The following is an 18,406-nucleotide window of genomic DNA, read 5'->3' on the forward strand; positions in this document are numbered from 1 at the left end:
TGTAAAATCATCTGTTATTTTAAGGTTCATTTTATTGCTCTGACCAAGTATCTAGTGTTTTAAATTAATCTTAAGTATCAATCGAAAATGACATTAGAGTCTTATATGAAGAGTTCCTATATAAAAATCAATTCACATTAAAAATTTTAATATGTGACATATAATATATTAGAGTACTATTTATTAGTGTGGTATATGTAGAGTTCTTATATTTTAATTATAGGTTGTTTTGAAAACAACCATTAAAAACATCTATATATCATAAAAAAATTCCTTTTCACATTCACGCTTTCGAAAAACTTTATTTTTATCTATAGTAACCAAAATCTAACCAAATATTATTGATTTTGAATTAATAATAATTTATATATTTTAAATTTAAACTTCAAATTATTTCTACTGGCACATTTAGCAGCAATGCAGTAATGAAAAATACCTATAAATATATATGAAGGATTATCCATTTTGTGGTTTTGATTTGGGAACATGTTTTAGTAATAAAAAGATCGAACATAACTATTACACAACACAATAACATATATATCTTGTCTAAAATTTGCCATTTCAAAATATGAATCGTTTAGCAACCGCTGAGTGCGCTCAAATTGTAAAGAAGAAATGAAACAAAAATCGCGATGATGCAGTTGATGCATTTCAGAAGACTGCATAATCTAAGACTTACTCCTGGTTGGTGGATATATCAACAAAGAATATCATCACATCTGGGGCAATCAAAATCCATAACTAAGTATTCAACGACTATGTCATCTATACCAAGTCACTTTAAGATGTGGTATTTGATCAGGAGGTGTGATGGTCAAGTATTTCTTTGAAATGATTAACACAGACTATTAACTCTGATATCTGTAGCCACATAGTAACCAATTTTTTTTGTGATTAACCATAGATATATATATTGGAGTTATGTGGTTTAACCGCACAACACGTTCAGTTCTGGCTTTATTATAATAATGTTACATATTATTATTAAAACTTTTTGTGAATTTTGTGCAAAGAATCGTGTGTATATGTGGAATTTCAAAAAAATATCAAATTTATTTACTTGTACACTTTTCTATCTACTATCTACACTTTTTAAAACGATATGTGAAGGTATTTCGGAAAGCTGCGGTCAGTTGCACGGAGATTTTAAGTTTTACTTATTAATCTATTGTTCTGTAAAATTTTATATTGTTTTATGAGGCTACTTCTTATCAACTGTAGGTCACTTTGTAACGCTAATAATAAAATAATATTACTTATTATTCTTAACTTCTTGAAAGATTTGTGAATGAATATCTAGATTTATACCACAGAATGTACTTGTTTTGATATGCTTGTAAAAGCTTAGAGTCTTAAATATTTGGATTTAAGCGATATCACATTTTAATCTTAGCTTTATGATAATACTTTCAATTAAATAATGGAGAAAAATATGATTTAGGCGATTATTTCTACTCTCCACTTAAACCAACTAATTCCAAGCAGCTTTATACGAATACTTTTATAGCGCACTATACGTGTATAATGTTAACGTTTAATAGATATGCTTTAAGCTTACGTTCCAACCCAGCAGCTTTTTTTATGATCTGAAAAACTGTACAAATACGGTCTATGCTAATATGCATAAATTAAAAGAAACTTTTCAAATTATGTATAAATACAAAAGGCGATCTTAGATAAATATTAGTTTAACTTTTAATATTCTAAATGAATTTTAAAATATTAGTTTTCCTTATGTATTCAAGCACAGCTTACAGACAAGTGGCGGTATTAAAAGCTATTGGTTTAAAATATCGTACGATCTCTCTATGACCACAGAAAAGCTCACTCAGTGGAACTTATGTTAGCTACTTTCATCATTATGAGAGCTTATTGAGACTATGTTATAGGGCAAAGTTGTGTTTTGTGTAGTAATACTTACTTTAATATAGTCAGTGAGTAAGTAATAAAAAAATTGATAAATGAATATCATTTATATGCTATAAATTGTATATTACAGTCACTAGCTGCCGGGATTATTGACGGCTAGTACTAAAGAAGTTTTGTAAGAATTACAATAATATTAAAATTAATTGTTAAATTACACATAGATTTATTTAAATCATAATAAATTTTAAATTAGTCTCATATTTTATATAAACTATTTGAATTAGGAAAGTAATAACAAAATATTAATTTATTTGATTCAATTTAATCTATAGTTGACTTCATAGTAAAAAGTCAAATTGTCCGACTTTTAAATACAGTATCTTTTGTTTTGAATAAATTTTGTATATGAGAATTGTACACCATTTATTATATACTTATTTATCTATTATTTATTTATTATTTATAGTCACGTATTACAAAAAACAAATACTTCCAATATATTAAAATACTAATACAATGCAGTGGATCTTATCGGTGTTTTCGGAATATTTTTCTTTCAAAATTTAAATATTATTTTAATTTGCGTGTTTTATCTATCAAAAATGTATAGCAATTATTAAGAAAAATTCAATTTATTTTATAAAATTTTAGATATATTAAAAAAAAACTAAATAAGCTATTTAGAATATGTGAGCATTAAGTACCAGGTAACCTATTGGATGCTGTGTATTGGTGAAAACTTAAAAATGTTTTGTATTATTTTCAGATAATTACTATTGACTCCTGATTTAAAATATCTTATAAATTTGCTTTAAGTTAATATTGTACATAAATTTTATTATTATTGTTTTTTATCAGAATTAATTAACCTGAACTAAGTATTAGGATTTGAAATTCATATCACATAAAATCAGAATATTGTATGAATATATTGAATTGATTGTAGATTGAATTGTCATATTTAATTTTAGAAGTAAGTTTATAAGAAAAGAAAAGAAAAGTAAGTTAGACTTAATTAGAATTAACTAAAGTATAAACACTGAAGGTTCAAAACTACAAGCAGCTCTTAATCTTTGAAGGAAAATTATTTTGTGAAATGTATGAAACGCTGAAACTTGAAAAATATACCTATTCAAAATTCCCCACAATATCAAACTAAAGCTTATGTTCAACATATAAACTGTCATGTTTTGTCACAGCAAAATATACAAGATGGATTGGTCACATTATCCAGCAGTTGAAAAATGTTGCCTCTCCAGAATAATATTTCACATTTTTCAAATTTAGACTGTATTTTACACTTAAACTGATAGGCATACAAATAGATATATATGGCTAGATCATCACAAAACTAATTTTCACTCATTTATTCACTTCAATACCGGAAATTTTTTTACTATTATAATAAGCACTTTCACAACCTTGATCTAATTTTTATTTTTAATAATAATTATGATAATATATAAATAATATATTTCAAAGATATCACAACTAACCTTCAATGCAGCTCATCGCCTTTTTCTGTTGCAATCGCTTATCTCTGACACGTTTCGACCAATCTGGACTACGATGTACTTTTAAACGTTCGCGTACACTAGAAATATAAACAAAATTTTAAACAAAATATATTTATTTTTTAATTATTTATTTATATATAAATATGTATATATTACTTCATTCTAAATTATTTCATTAACACGTAGACGAATCGCGGTACTTCCATAAAATGAAAACGAAAACGGTTTGATAAAAATCGAATCCATCAGAATTAAATCCAAAACAATTTGAATTGAAATCGAAGTTTGCTGGTTGCACAAACCCAGCATATCTTATCGCTATCAACACCTTTATTAGGTCACTAGGGTACGGCAGTAAGATAAATGTGGGCTGCATTATTGCAGAAGAGTAACAGACTATGAGCTTTGATAAGAAACATTGAAACATTTAAAGATGGTTTAAGTCAAGATATTTATGATAGGAGTAACGCTGAAATACAGGGCAGTATTGCATATTATTAGATAAAAATACTTCACAAAGTGAATGTCAATAAAGGTAAGATTATATATTGGTTTTCATTAAAATTATAATACTTTATCAGTACAGAAAAAATTACTAACATATGTCATAAGATCGATTGTGGGTACTCAACTACCCGCAGTAGTCTTCGGGATGATAATTTCTTCCCGAACACGACTTCGAGTCACTTTATCCTGTTCTATTAGAAGTGTTTCAAATTCCTCAGCTAAATTGTGATGGTCACTCTTAGTAGGTGTTCTTGGAATTTGCTGTAAAGATGCTCTATACATCTGCGCAACTAAACATTTTGGTAGAAGAGAATAGAAGTATCAAAAAAATCGTACACTTAATTTTATTAAAAAGTAAAGGAACTCTATTAAAAAATATTGAGACTCATGTGATGTCTTTTACATAATAATATTTATGAAATCTCTTAGCATTGGACTTCAATATTGTGGGCCGCCGATCAATTTTCTAAATTTGCAAACTTCTGTAGATTACTTGCTTGGTGGTGCACTTGGAGAATATGATGAATGAGGAGGCAATTTGTTGGTAATTTTATGCAATTTCGCAACCGCGACTCCACACCATTGTAACATTAGTAACATTTTTTTAATGAAGGTTTTTTTAATGATCTTAAAGCATTTGGATATTTTTTTCTTGAAATTGTCCAGAATTAATTCCGAGTGTAATTCGGTTTCTGGTGTATTGTGAGGAGCATATCGAAAACCTCAAAAATTTGTTTGATCCATTAATACGATCGCATTTATGATTTATTATGACAAAGTGGGAAACCTTTCTTATGTACAAAATTTTTTTATTCAATTAATTTGAAATTTAACAATTGAAAATAAAATTATAATTAATTAATTAATTCAATTATTCTACAGCTGGTTTATGATTTCGTTCTAATATAAACACTGCAAGTAAAATTGTTAATAAAAACTTTCATAGCAAGAGTAGCAAACCTCCAGAAAAATATGCTAACATAAAAAGTCAAGTATGACTTTGGATCAGTTGGTTAAGGTGCGCTGATTTTGAGCTTCTCATTTGACAGGAACCGAGTTCGATTCCTGGTACTTGCAGTCTAAAAAAATAATTATTTACGAATAATTAAATACAAGAATTATTTCCAAGACCACTGATGATGGGTATTTGACAATACTCGAAACAGCTGTATGGTCAGCCAAAAATTCAATTAATTAAAATAATATAAAAAATAAATTTTTGTTGTTGTATTTCACTACTGTTCGAAAAAACCTCTTCAATTAATTTTGCAAAATCGAAAGCACTTAGCCATATATATGACTATTACATCGATAACAAAATGCTGTTTAAATCTATAACTACCCAACTAACTAACAAGATTGTGAATATCACATAATGCTCAATATTTATTCACCAAAAATGTATTTAAAAAATGTGTTAAATTCTAATTCAAATTAATTAAACATGCAATCAATTAATTAATTAAACACCACATAGAGTGTTAGCTTCTTCTTATAAATTTGCATTCAACACTGTACTACGTGTTTCAGATGTTCCAACTCAGTGAGTTGATCAATAAGAACATTGAAGTTCATTCATTCATTCGGTGCAGCTTAATGGTCATGGAAGTGTTTACAAATATTCTCATGTTAATTCTGTACAAGTCACTCAGCTTCATTAAACAGTTTTGTTCTACATTCTTCATACCCGTATTCCGCGTCTGGGAAGAAGCCCTTTAATGCTTCTGATGGTATGCCATCTTCCGCAGCGAAATTCATTATTTGTTTTTGTAAATTCAGTGTTTATTTTACAGTTTATACTGAAGGCTTTGCGGTTTTGCTGAAGACATTAATTAAGTATTCTTAACAGTAAAATGCGTTTAATAATTACAAGAGTTTTCACTGTAGATGTGAGTGTTTAATACTCATATTCATTCCACTTTATGAGTTCATTTAAAGAAAATCTTATTTTGTAACATATAAAGGCGGATTTTATATGGAAAAGGGTTAACAAACTTTAAGTGGGCTGATGTTTTATATCTTGATGATTATATCTTAATATGTGTACAATAAAATATGTGCTTTAAAGGAAATTATTTGCATTTGAGTTTAAAGTGTAAATTGCAACTACTTATCAACTGAGAAAACCAATACGAACTCGAACCATTTATTGTTTTTGCATAACTAATCATAATAACAACAAAAATTATTAAATGATACTAAACACTATAACAATAACAAAAATTATTCTCATTATTATTATTAATTCGACTAATCGAAAACGAATAAAAATTATAAACTGTTTTAAAAAAAATGTTGCACCAATTTCTGGAAAAGTTTTATTTGGCTTCCGATCAGCCTCTTTGCGAAAATTTATTTCGATATTAAAATTCGAAAAATTCCAAGAAGCAATCGTATATAATGTTTTTCAATATCAAGGATAGAGCCCTAAAATTATTCACAAAAGTTGATACGTTGCCCAACCCCGCTCTAACAAACCTTAAGTTCACCTCAGGACGCACAGGAAGATATGCTGATCTACGGTCCGTCATCAGTTAAAAGACAAATAAATGATAATAATTATAGTATAGTTAAAGCTTAATGTGGGGCAGGGATAAGCCCCCAGCCACAAGAGAGTTAAAGTGAGCAAGAGCACTAAATGAAATCACACAGACACACAACAACAACAACAGATATAATAGACCAACTTCAATCACATACACTTATAGTTTTTAAACACATAAAGTGATCTGTCAACACTAAATCTTGTGACTGGTTGAGTAGCTAAAACCATAAGGAAGTATTCCATTGTCAAAAACAATTATTTCCATTAATCACTACATGCATCAACCGTTGATATTCTTTTGCATAAAAAATATACTCGGCTTACATTGCAGACGACGACATTTAATTGACGGTATATGTATGCACTTCAAGTCAAAGATTCTATATGTATCACTTAAGCCCTTTCCCTGACAGTGTACTTGCTTCTAAGCGAATTTTATATTCACGGAAATGCAAAATGATCATTTCGGAAAGAGATTTCAATCTATTTATTTAACTAATTTTTATTTATATTAATAAATATGCTACATAAGCGATGCTAATGGGTCTTGTACTTGTGTTCTCACATAAATCTGCTGGAAGTCTTGGGACATAGTTCTCTATAAACAACTAAAGCTTCAAAATTGTAAGAGGCTAAATAAATACCAAAAATCACGTCAATGATTCAATGAATGTATAAAAAACTATGACTTAGCTTTAGTCTTAGTCTTTAGTCTTCTTAGTTCACCTTTCGACTAAATCAGAAGGATCATGTAATTAATTGGTGACAACAACTGACAACATTGATAGGGTTGACTGGCTGATATCACTATATACTTACAGCCAAGAACAAGTCTGTAAAAGTCAATAACGGAATTACAGTAAACTTTCAGTGTAACGAAAGATATATTGTTACGGCCTGTATTGCTTATCGTAAATTGTTTATATCTGGAGCCTATTGAAAGTAAATAATCTCTTACCTGTTGTTGTGAATAGATACGATTAACTGTAGAATACAGCTTCCAAAAAATTTGGATAATTAAAAGATAGTTTAGTTATTTTACGAATTTAGTTATTCAATAACCAATGTCTTCAGAATTATCTTTCAAATTAAATAAAGTGGAACGATAAAAATATTTTGCCTAATATATGTTATATTTGCTCAATTGAAATCAACGCAATTTATTGAAAATAGCATTAAAGTCATAGCTTACTACGATATGACTTTCGATACTTTTATAAAATTAAAACGAAAAGATAAAATTAATTAATCATAAAATAAGTTTTAATTATTATCGCAGATAATATTAATAGATAGATGCACGACTATAAATATAGTTCTTTGGAAAGAAAATAGACAGAAAGACTAATAACTTCTCAAGAAGGATGATTTAAAGGATCACAACATACCATGCCCTGGTATGCGGTTATTTAAATTTTTATTGATTTATTATTTAGCGGTAGTATTTACTCTTAGGCGCAAGCATTCACTCAATTCGTTTGTTTGATATTCGCTGATATTCGCTTCTTCATATTCGTTGGACATGGAGACCTTCTCATGGTTGTTAGAATGACAACCATATATAATGGATATAATATGGTTATAATTATAGACCATTAAATTCGTTGGCTGTGTAAGTTATTTTTGTATATTAGAATGTTTGCATTGCTCACAACTACCTTGAAAATCAATCGCATAATATTTAACGCATAGATTTTATTGGCGGTGTCCATCTGTCATCTACCATCTAGAAAAGAGTGGATTTATGGTAAAATGGCTTAAGAAAGAGTAATGTAATGTAACCTATACTCAGGGTATATTGTATATGTGATGGTATATGTATGTACCAAACTGATAAAACCGCTTTCATAAAAAATTTTAATAAAGCAGCTGAAGTTTGACTTGATCTGTTGTGATATTCATTATGAAGGCCGTACTTTTTATAAGATACTATAAATGCAATCAATATTATGAAAAAATCGACTCCCCGAGATATATGGCACTTCAATATGTAAGAAAATAGTTTATTTTCGCTGCATAAGTCTTTAACAACATATTGGAGAGAACATTTGGATATAGGTTCCATATATATATATTGTCTCAATTGTCTTGAAAATCTTGGTAGCGATCAATTTATACTCGTTGCAATGCAAATCAATCACATGCAGTGAAATTATTGTCATTGGCATTTTTAAGGCTATTTGCATATTTAATGTATTCATTAAAATATATTCAAAATCATCAACTTTTAAGATTTCAAAGTTTTAGTTTTTAATCAATGAAACAATTTTAAAAAAAATAAATATTTTCCCTGTAAATTAAAAAGAAATTTTGTTAACATTTGCCAAGTTATTCTCCAAGTTTACGCCATGTATTGCGATTTTTAATTAATGTTTCACTACTGATAAGATAAGAAAAGCTAATTTTCTTATCACCAAGCCCATACGCTTCTGTTATAAAAGGTAAACAGTATCTAATTTTAATAATTTTATATGCTTTCACAATAAAAATAAACAAAATTTTAAATATATTTGCATTTCATGGAATGGCGTAAAATACTTACACAACAAATTGCTGTTTTGTTATATTTCTCTGCTCGTCTTCTGCCTCTGCATCGGATATATCGATCCAATTCAATTCATCGCTATTATCACTACAAGCAGTATTGGAGCGGGTGTAACTATTACAAGCGCTGCTAGTACCAGCACTTGTGGCTCCAGCACTGCCGCCAGCATTGCTGCTACCACTCGACAAACGTGCACCACAACCCATGCTCCCTACGCCATAGAGCATACTGGTGGTCATTGTGGACTCATACAAACTGTTCGTTTTATGATCGGAGGACAAAGTTAATGTGGAACCACTTCCGCTACTGGGACTACCATTATGCACCACTGCACGTCGATATTGCGTGATGCTCTCATAGCCATTTGATATTAAAGAAACCGAATCTATGGAATTTTGTTTGGTTTTATGTTGATATTTCAAGATTTCGGAGTGCAGAGACTCATAGCAATGTGAGCCTTTAATGGTATCATAGATATTTTCATCATCCGCATAATAATGATGCTCGTCGTCATCGTCTTGATGTAGCAGTGTATCCGAAAACTGTTTGGCTGGAAGTGCTTGAGTGTTCGTTTCAGGATTGCTGCAGTGTAAATTAGTTGTTAAGTGCGCTGTGGGTTTGGGTGGTCGCTTGCCTGGCATAGGAGATTTTGGTAAGCGACGTTTCGGTTTTGGCAGTTCTGGTAGTTCGTCGTTGGTATTACGCATCAAAGTGCCTGTACTGAGTTGTGTGGTCAACTGTGTTACTACCGGTTCATCTGGTGGTGGCTCACATATTTCATAATCATCATCCAACAATGTTTCTATAATATTTGTTGTTTGCTCACGTGAACCTGCAATGGATTCGTAATCATTTAAAATATCTACTGATACTTTCATTGTTGTTGTTGTAATCACTGCAGCAGGTGCAGTTATAGCAGTTATAGCAGTCTTGTTGTCAATTAATAGCGCTTCCTCAACAGTTTGATAAATATCTTCCACACATTCCACAATTTGATTTGTTGGGTTCACAACCTCTGTAATTTTGTTGGCAGTGCAAAGTTTGTATAGAGAGGATGGCTGTGGGCTAAGAGCTTCAGTCTTTGTTTCTGTTATTGCATCAGCTTCAGCAATTGGTTCATACATATCCTCTTCCAATGTATCAGAAGTTGATGCTTTCTCCACAACTACTTCCGTGCTCTCTCCTTGTTGCTGCTTAATCAGCATTGTATTTTGTAGTTCCTTTTGTTCCATAATCATTTGCTCACCTTCGATGCTATTGACCAACGCAACGTTGACCGCTTGCGTCACTAGCAACTCGTTGTTGGCAACTTGTTTGTTGTTCAGTTGATAAATGAAGGAACTGTTTGGCAAAACGCGCTGTTCGAAGTCATCGTTCATATTCAGCACAATGTTTGTGGGCTCAACTTCAACTGTGAGATCTTTCAGTTTTCGATCAATGACCTCCAACGCATCTAAAATTTTAGCCGCAGGTTCAGATTGCAAATTTGGTATTTCCTCACTATTGCACTCCTGAAGCTTTTCTGGTGAACTGTTCGGTGTTGTCTTCTTATTTTGTCCGCGAAACGGCGAACGAAAACGGAATTTTTCATAAATGTTTGCATATTTGTGTTTGCGTTGCTTGGATTTTTCATCGTATAAGCCGTCGAGATCATCACCGCTTGCGGCTAAATTCTCGTTACTGGCTGCTTGACTTGAGATAGCAGTTTTGGGTTCCGTTTCTTTGGTGGGTGAATTTATCTCATTAATTTTACTAACTTGTGTTTCAATCGGTTGTAATTGAGCTTGTGTAACAACGCCTGTTGCATGCACCTTGCTCAGCTCCTTTGCAACTGCTATCAATTCACACGTTGCGGCATCAACATTTTTGTCGACATCAGGGACGACTTTGTTTGTGACGGACGTTGTGACGGCATTCACAGCAGTTGTTGGTTTTGTTATGTTTTCTTTCTTTTCAGACAAATTTGTTTTAGTATTTACACTTGCAGTTTCTTGTACCCGCAATAGAACTCCACTTTTGTCCGGCGATACACGTGAATCGGTGGGCATTAATTTTTCCTCATTTTCCAATGGTGTTTTTGTCTCTTCAGTAACCACTGCCAACTTGCTTTGAGACTCCAGTTGGGTTTGTGCTGGATTTAGTGTTAAGCTTGCACGCTTCACATTTGCAGTACCCAACCCAGTTTTGTGATTCCTTTGCACTGCCATTTCATTTCGTTTTCGCAATACTTGTAGGCTTTTGGCGGGTACCTTTGGTTTTTCCCCAACTGTGGCAACGCCATTCTCGAATTTCTTGATGTTACGCTGCACCGTTGATGCGTCTTTTGCACGCGAGCCATTACGACTCAAACTGTTGGCATGAGCGTTTGTTTTATCAAATTCGGTTTTCTCGATGACTTTATAAACATGACCGCCGCGTGACATTAGCACACCGTTCTTACGTTTCACCTCTTCAAGTATTTTCTTATCTTTCTGTATAATTTCGTTGAACTGTTGTGTTAACTTAGCCACCATACTGAACGCAGTAGTGCCGGTGCCCGTTGATGCGGACGCGCTGTCTTTATTGCTGTTCATTTTACGCAACGAATGAAACGAACGCGTATTCGTTTTGAAACTACATTTACGTGCAGCGGAGGAGTTCGTTCGGCGTGCGCTACGTATCGTCGTGCTACTAGAGCCAAGAGAATCAGTGCTACCGCGTTTAGAACTCGACGAACTTGGCGTGGACAATGTTTCGCGCACCGCGTTGCGTTTCTGACTAGCGACATTTTTTGGAGAGTTGGCGGCGGTTAACGTTTCCGCAGTATCTGAAGAGACACTCAATTCGCTTTGACTATCAGCAGATGCTAAGGTTTGCTTTGTGCTCACGTTCCCACCACAACTGATAAGCACATTGTTGTCATTGGAGAGTGAAGATGACGCTTTATTTTTAACTGTTTTATCATTTATGGCCATATTTTCGTCGTTATTTTTGGACCTCAATGTTTGGCAAGTTGACTCATTCACTTTACCTTCTATGCTACACCTACGCTTTATGATAATATCCTGACGCTTGAGCCAATGTATGTGTTCACCTTTTTCACTACTTTTTATAGCTGGGAAGTGCGCATCGTCGTTAGTGGTAGTACTGGTCACAATGCCAGCGCTGACACGTTTGGTTTTTGGTGCAGAGCGTACGAGATGTTTACTTGCCTGTTCAGCTGTTTTGTATTTATAAAAATTATCCTTCTCTCGGTGCAGGAAATCTATTTTGTTTTCTAATGGTTCCCTCGTTTCGTCTTCATACGGTAATTGGGTACAGTCGTGCAGGCTTTGTGTACGCTTTGACAACCACGAACGGCGTTTTGTCAATTCTTCGCTTTTGTCAGGTGCATCAATGGAATTGGCGGCATTGACTAGGCAACTAATGGACTTTGTTAATTTGTTGGCTTTATTGTTGTTGGACTTGGAACGCGCGTTTTCGGTATTTGCACTACTGATCCGTTTGTTCCACAAATGTCGTAAACTTTGCACACCACGAAACTCGCGTAAGGCCGCGTCCGGTGACTTTGCCCGTGCAACTTTATCGATACGCTCGGTAACTATTTTGCACGTACAGTCAACTGTCACAATATTTTTATTTTCTGGTATTGTTTCTATATTGTCACAGTGGGTTTTTGTTGTTGGTGATGTTGCATTTTTTAACCAACTGAAAATTGTTTTTGTTTTATTTGGTGATAAATTTATTTGCGTATTCGAATTTTGTTTTATTTCTTCACATTTCTTGCTAACATTATCAGTTGTTGCGAGCGACACTGGCAACATTGTTGCTGTTGATAATGTTTCTTTCATTATATCCAACATGTTTACCACTTACAATGATATTGTTGACAGGCTTTTGTATGAAATGTTGACGGTCTTTGGTAAACGATATGTTGCTACTGCATTTTGTTGCTGCAAAAGTTGCAGTCAAACTGCTTGAAACTTGTTTAATTGCAGAAGGCCTGAAACAAAAAAGTAAAGATTGTTGTTAGTCGAAGATTTAATAAAAGGATGTGGATGAAATGTATATGTATTATTTGTATAATTAAATATTTTGGATATGAATATAATTATATATGTAATATGATCACAATATATTATAGGTATATGAATAAATTCATATGAATATGAATATTGAACTTCAAAGTAAAATTGAATTTATCATGAGAATTGAAGATGTTTTAATACTGATAAGATAGATGCTAGCTCAAACACACTGAGGCCAAATATGAATGAGGAATTTACAGTGACAATTGAAGGTGTATTGAAAATGATTACAGGAATGTATGCCCATCCACATTTAGGTAATATTTGAGTTTTTGGAACATGTCAACTAAAAATCGAATAATTTTTAGACAAATTCTGGAAATTCTTAAGTGATATGATAGCTCCATATATTATTTATTCTTTCAATTGTGTTAGTTACAATGCAACACATAAACAGTGAACGAGGTGTACATATCAAGCGAAGGAAAAGGGTTCGAGTGAGTGAAAGCTTCTTCTTCTTCATTCCATTGCGTTCGCAGGGGTACATTGGATCATAAGTGAAAGTGAAAGATTGTATGTTCATATCTTAAAACGAACCCCAATGTACCTACATCGGAAGATAGATGTATTTGCTGTAACAGTTATTCAAATAACTTTCACAAAGATTTTTAAAGCAATCATGAAAATAAAGAGATTTCGCCTATCTAAATATTATTCTAATATCAAAATCAGTTATTGTTTTTCTAGTCTATAGATTGTATATTATTAATAATCATTATTAATAAAAATGTTAAATGTTATTATGTGTTTATTAAATATTAATAATAAAAAAAGTTTAATAATTTTTATTTAATAAAAACTTATTTAAAAATATTACTTTAAATATATAGTAACATATCTCAATTGTTAAAAATAAGTACTTAACAAGAATACATAGTTAATGTTTCAATATTATCCAAGTTCGCTGGTCACTTCTGTGCAGAACATATCAAACTCTTTAGATCTTCCAAAAAATACATTGCCTGTTCTTAAAAGCAGAAGTATATTAGCATTTATAAGGGCTGTTAAGACCTAATTAAACTCAGAAAGATAGGTTCATTCACATGATATATAGTCATGTATAATATTTAGCTTTATCACATACTGAAATATATTAACCGATCGAATACGGATGTTGTCAAAACGATTAAAAGTGCAAGAGTTAGCGAAAAAGGGTTGTGATAACTGTATTTTGGAATACGATTAGGTAATTTTAATCGATTATCTTAAAAATAGAAAAAATTGAATTGAATAGAAAATATATAACAATAATCTAATTTAATATATAATATAATTAAAAACAACATCAAATGAAGAAAAAGAAATTGTTTTCCGATCAAAAATAATGTGCCACAGTATAAGCGAATGATAAGGAAGACTCAATTTTACGAATTCTAGTTAAAATCGGCCACCAATTCTATGTACTCCATAGATCAGATCAGCGAGCTTAATAATAATTCGAAAGCATCAAAGAGTTAGAGAGTTAGAGTAAAAAATACATGATTTGTCGTTGAATACTGAAAATAAATCTTGTCAGAAATATTCTGTTTTTAATTAAAACCAATAAATTTTATATATTTATTTAATTAAATTGTAATAAGATTATCAAAATTGCATCACACACTATACATGAACTCAAAAAATATGTACATATTTAAGATTGATTTGGATGTTTGCAAATTTTTTTAATTATTTCAAAGATATTTTAAGGTACATTCCATACATTCCATGACTTTATCACATTACTTCGATTGGTTGAAGTAATAATTATTTTTCCTACGCAGGAGACTGTCTTGTCAGGAGAAACTTAAAGTTTAAGTAACTCCCAAACGTTCGATCGATTGCGGGTCTCGTTATACTAGTTCAGTTGGGTTTAGCTCAGTTCAAAAAGTTCAAGTAAAAAACTAGACGGCTTTTCACTATCGCATACAAATTGTGTAATTGAGATTTCATAAACAAACAAAATAAATTCCGTAGACGGCATTGCCAAACACTTTTGGCCACAAAACAACCATGAAGTAGCCACGTCTGGGGCATACTAATTTCAAGTGTTTAATAATAAAATTTAATTCAATATTTTTATAAACACAATACACAAATAAAAAGTTATAAACAAATGCTTTAATGACCGGAGTAAGCACTGATTCGCAAAAAAAAGAAAGAAAAGCTGTCCATGGTAATAATAATGACAGTAAAAATGTAGTAAAAAAATTATTTGGCATAATTGTGACCATTAAAAATCGGGGCTTAAAAACTTACATAATTTTTTATTTGGATTTTTGTCAATTTATTTCTATTGAATTTTTAGTTTTTATCTTTTATCTTTTACACTTTGTTTCTTAGTTTTTTGTTATTCTTAAAATGTTTGCAATTTTAAAGCATAGAAAAAAATTTTAATTCCTACAAAGAAGCACATAAAATTTTATATAACGAAGACGTCTTGAAAATGTGGCCAACGTTATTATTATAGTTGGCTGGTAAGTAAAACGTTAAAGTGTGACAAATAAACGTGGCCATAATATTTTGTAAAAAGCGAAAAGTTACCAAAGATACATATGAGTCTTTGTCAGGCTTTGTCCGGTACAAAAATTATCAAATAAGCCGCTTAACACACGTGAGCCGAGGCCCGGTTCATGCGCTTTAAGGAAAACATCCAATAAAAACGCTTTTCGTTACACGAGGAAAAACGTAATCACTTTAATGCAGCAAATAAAAATATACATAATTTTCGTGTACTTCAGATACATAATTATTTGACTTGTCTTTGGCTGACCTAAAAATTAAATCAATAAATTTGTTTATTTTCTTAGTTTTGCATCCGTTTGAGTCAGTACTCTAGTAAAATATTATCTGGTAAGTGGAACAGTTATGTAGATTTCGTAATCTGGGAAAAAAATACCTATTATTCATTAAAAGGTATTACGACTCATAGAGACCTAAGCCAATTCAGATAACATTCAGAGATTAAAACAAAATTAAATAATTAATAATTAATATAAATAATAGCCGAACTGTAGAACATTAATTGGTGTATTGACAGATCACTGTCTGATCGCATCACAATCTTATTTAAAATAGGTTCGGCGGCGTGTAAGTTCTAAAATTATTAAGTTTTAGTACAGTTATATGTAAATGATGTTAGAAAAAATGATCCTACTTAATCAGTTTCCAAGTTTCATTCTCGTCAGGTTAATTATCAAATTTTTTATGGTTACTAATTCTATTCATTTTGTATCATATGATACTACGCTATACTTTACTTTATAAAAGTATATTATAGTGCTCTCCAATATTTCATTTTTTCTATGTACTACATGTGTAGTCAAACTTGTACACAGACATATAACTCTAGAATATGAATGAGAAAAAATCGCACAATCTTGAGGATCTGTCTTGAAGTAATGTTTCGATAATCCGTTAGCAAGAATAAGACGACGGGATAAAGAAAAGTTTTTCATTTCTTGTAACGACATCATAGCAATGCGTTAAGCATTTTTTAATCTCCTTCTTCTAAAAAAGAAATTAAACCAGGAAGAAGAGAATCCCTCAGTCCGTACTGATAATGACACCATTATTTCAGTTTTAATTAAATTCTAACATCTTATATACGAATTCCACAAGGAAGTACATGATGTAATCCGATAATCTAAGATGCTTCTTTCCAATATCGTGATTATGAAAGTGTCAACATGGCTAAATAAACACGTCGACCATAAACGAAATGCTGCTATATCGAAGCAAATTGTTGACAGATACTTTAAAGACAGAAGTAAAATTTATGCAGCTGTACATCGGAGTGGAGAACTCAGAAAAGTTTTAGTGTGCCATATAGGATCAAAGTCAGCTGCCCTGGTGATTGTCGGTAATATTCCCAGCGATCTTCAAGCATATGAACGAAGAAAACGTTGGGAGCCGATATCGGACAATAGTTCATTCAACATCAAGCACACGAGAGAACAAACCTTCCAGACTACAAACAATAAAGCTGGTAGTCAAGAAAAAGATAGACTTCGAAAATTGTTCCGAAAATATATAAACACGATGAGAAAAAGAAAGAAACCCAGCTGTTTTCGAAGCTGAAAAGGCGCAAAGGTAAAACGAAAGAATATCTGATCACAGGCTAAAATAAAGGAAAAATAATCTGGAGGTCTTATCGCATTGTAATATTTCAATAACTCAAAGAAAGATTAGGTCCGGATGCTAAAGGGCAGTTTTGTAATCCGTTCAAATCGAATATACTACAACTGTTAGATGTTTTTCAACCTTTACCTAAAAAAAATAAAAAAAACAACAAAAAGAAGTACCACTCCTTCAGAAATAATAGTTATGAGTATATCTGTTTCATTCAAGTTCTAAATCAGTTTTTATTCTATTGTTAACTCTACTTTGTTTATTTCTCTATACTAATGCCTAACATTAAACTAAATTACAATAGCAAATTCCAATTTTAATAAATAATAAAGTAAACTTCATAAAGTTTTTATATATAAAGTGTAAAATGAGAAAAATTCCATTCAGTAAATTCAAAAGTAAAGGAAATAGAATATTTTGAAACAGACAGACACTCAGGCAGGCAAATAGACATCTCTGGAGTAAGTGATTTTGATGAGCAGGCCTAAAAGACTCTTGAGATTAGACTAGATGACTCCTGAACCGACTGATCTACTTTAGTAGGAGCACAGTGGTATACTTAATATATAACCTCTTCACACCATGTACATAATGGTTGTATTACTAAAACGCAGTGACTGGTTTGTATTAAAGTAGATACTAAGAGAAACAGATCGACTTCTCTAAACCAATTTTTCTCGACGTCAGATCAAGAATATTTATATTCATGAAATCTCAGATGTCTTTTCCGTAGTTTAACAAATATACGTACCAATGCAAATTTATTATATTATTTACATACAAGGTATAAGATACATAGGTATGTGTATAATTATTTATATTGATTACATTAAAACTATTAAAGTAAATTGTGTAAAATCTAATTAAACTGTGACGTAATAATATTTTATATATTCTTTTGTATAATACTTTGCATAATAAACAGTTTAAGATAAATTTACTATAAGAAAAAGTCAAGGTTTTTAATTGTCAGCACCGAAAGATACAAAAAACTCAACGAACTCAAACAAAAGCGTTTTTTAATGAAATAAATTCTTTCAAAAAGACAGAAAAAAAATATAAAAACGTGATTTTCTCCGGCAATGATTAAAAAATTATAAAAAAATATGTAAATAAACAAACAATTAAGTCAGAGACAAAATTTTCTTATTAACATAAAAATAACTCTCTGCGATGCAGAAATCAAAAAATTTAATTGAAAATAAAAAATCATGAAAAATCAAGAATTTTGCATTGAAGCACA

At 31.2% G+C, this 18,406-nt stretch overlaps 1 protein-coding gene across 1 annotated transcript in view; it reads right to left on the bottom strand.

Moving 5' to 3' along the window:
• Nucleotides 1-18,406, bottom strand: part of LOC119672902 — a 49,387-nt gene that overhangs the window by 14,818 nt on the left and 16,163 nt on the right. Inside the window, exons 2-3 of the mRNA XM_038084069.1 lie at nt 8,984-12,968; nt 3,369-3,466 (exon numbers count right to left, since the gene is read on the bottom strand). Coding sequence (XP_037939997.1) covers nt 3,369-3,466; nt 8,984-12,828 — 3,943 coding nt within the window. The 5' untranslated portion in view covers nt 12,829-12,968. The remainder of the gene's footprint in view (nt 1-3,368; nt 3,467-8,983; nt 12,969-18,406) is intronic.

This window comes from Teleopsis dalmanni, chromosome 1 (genome assembly GCF_002237135.1).
Source record: "Teleopsis dalmanni isolate 2A chromosome 1, ASM223713v2, whole genome shotgun sequence".
Taxonomy (NCBI): Eukaryota; Metazoa; Arthropoda; class Insecta; order Diptera; family Diopsidae; genus Teleopsis; species Teleopsis dalmanni.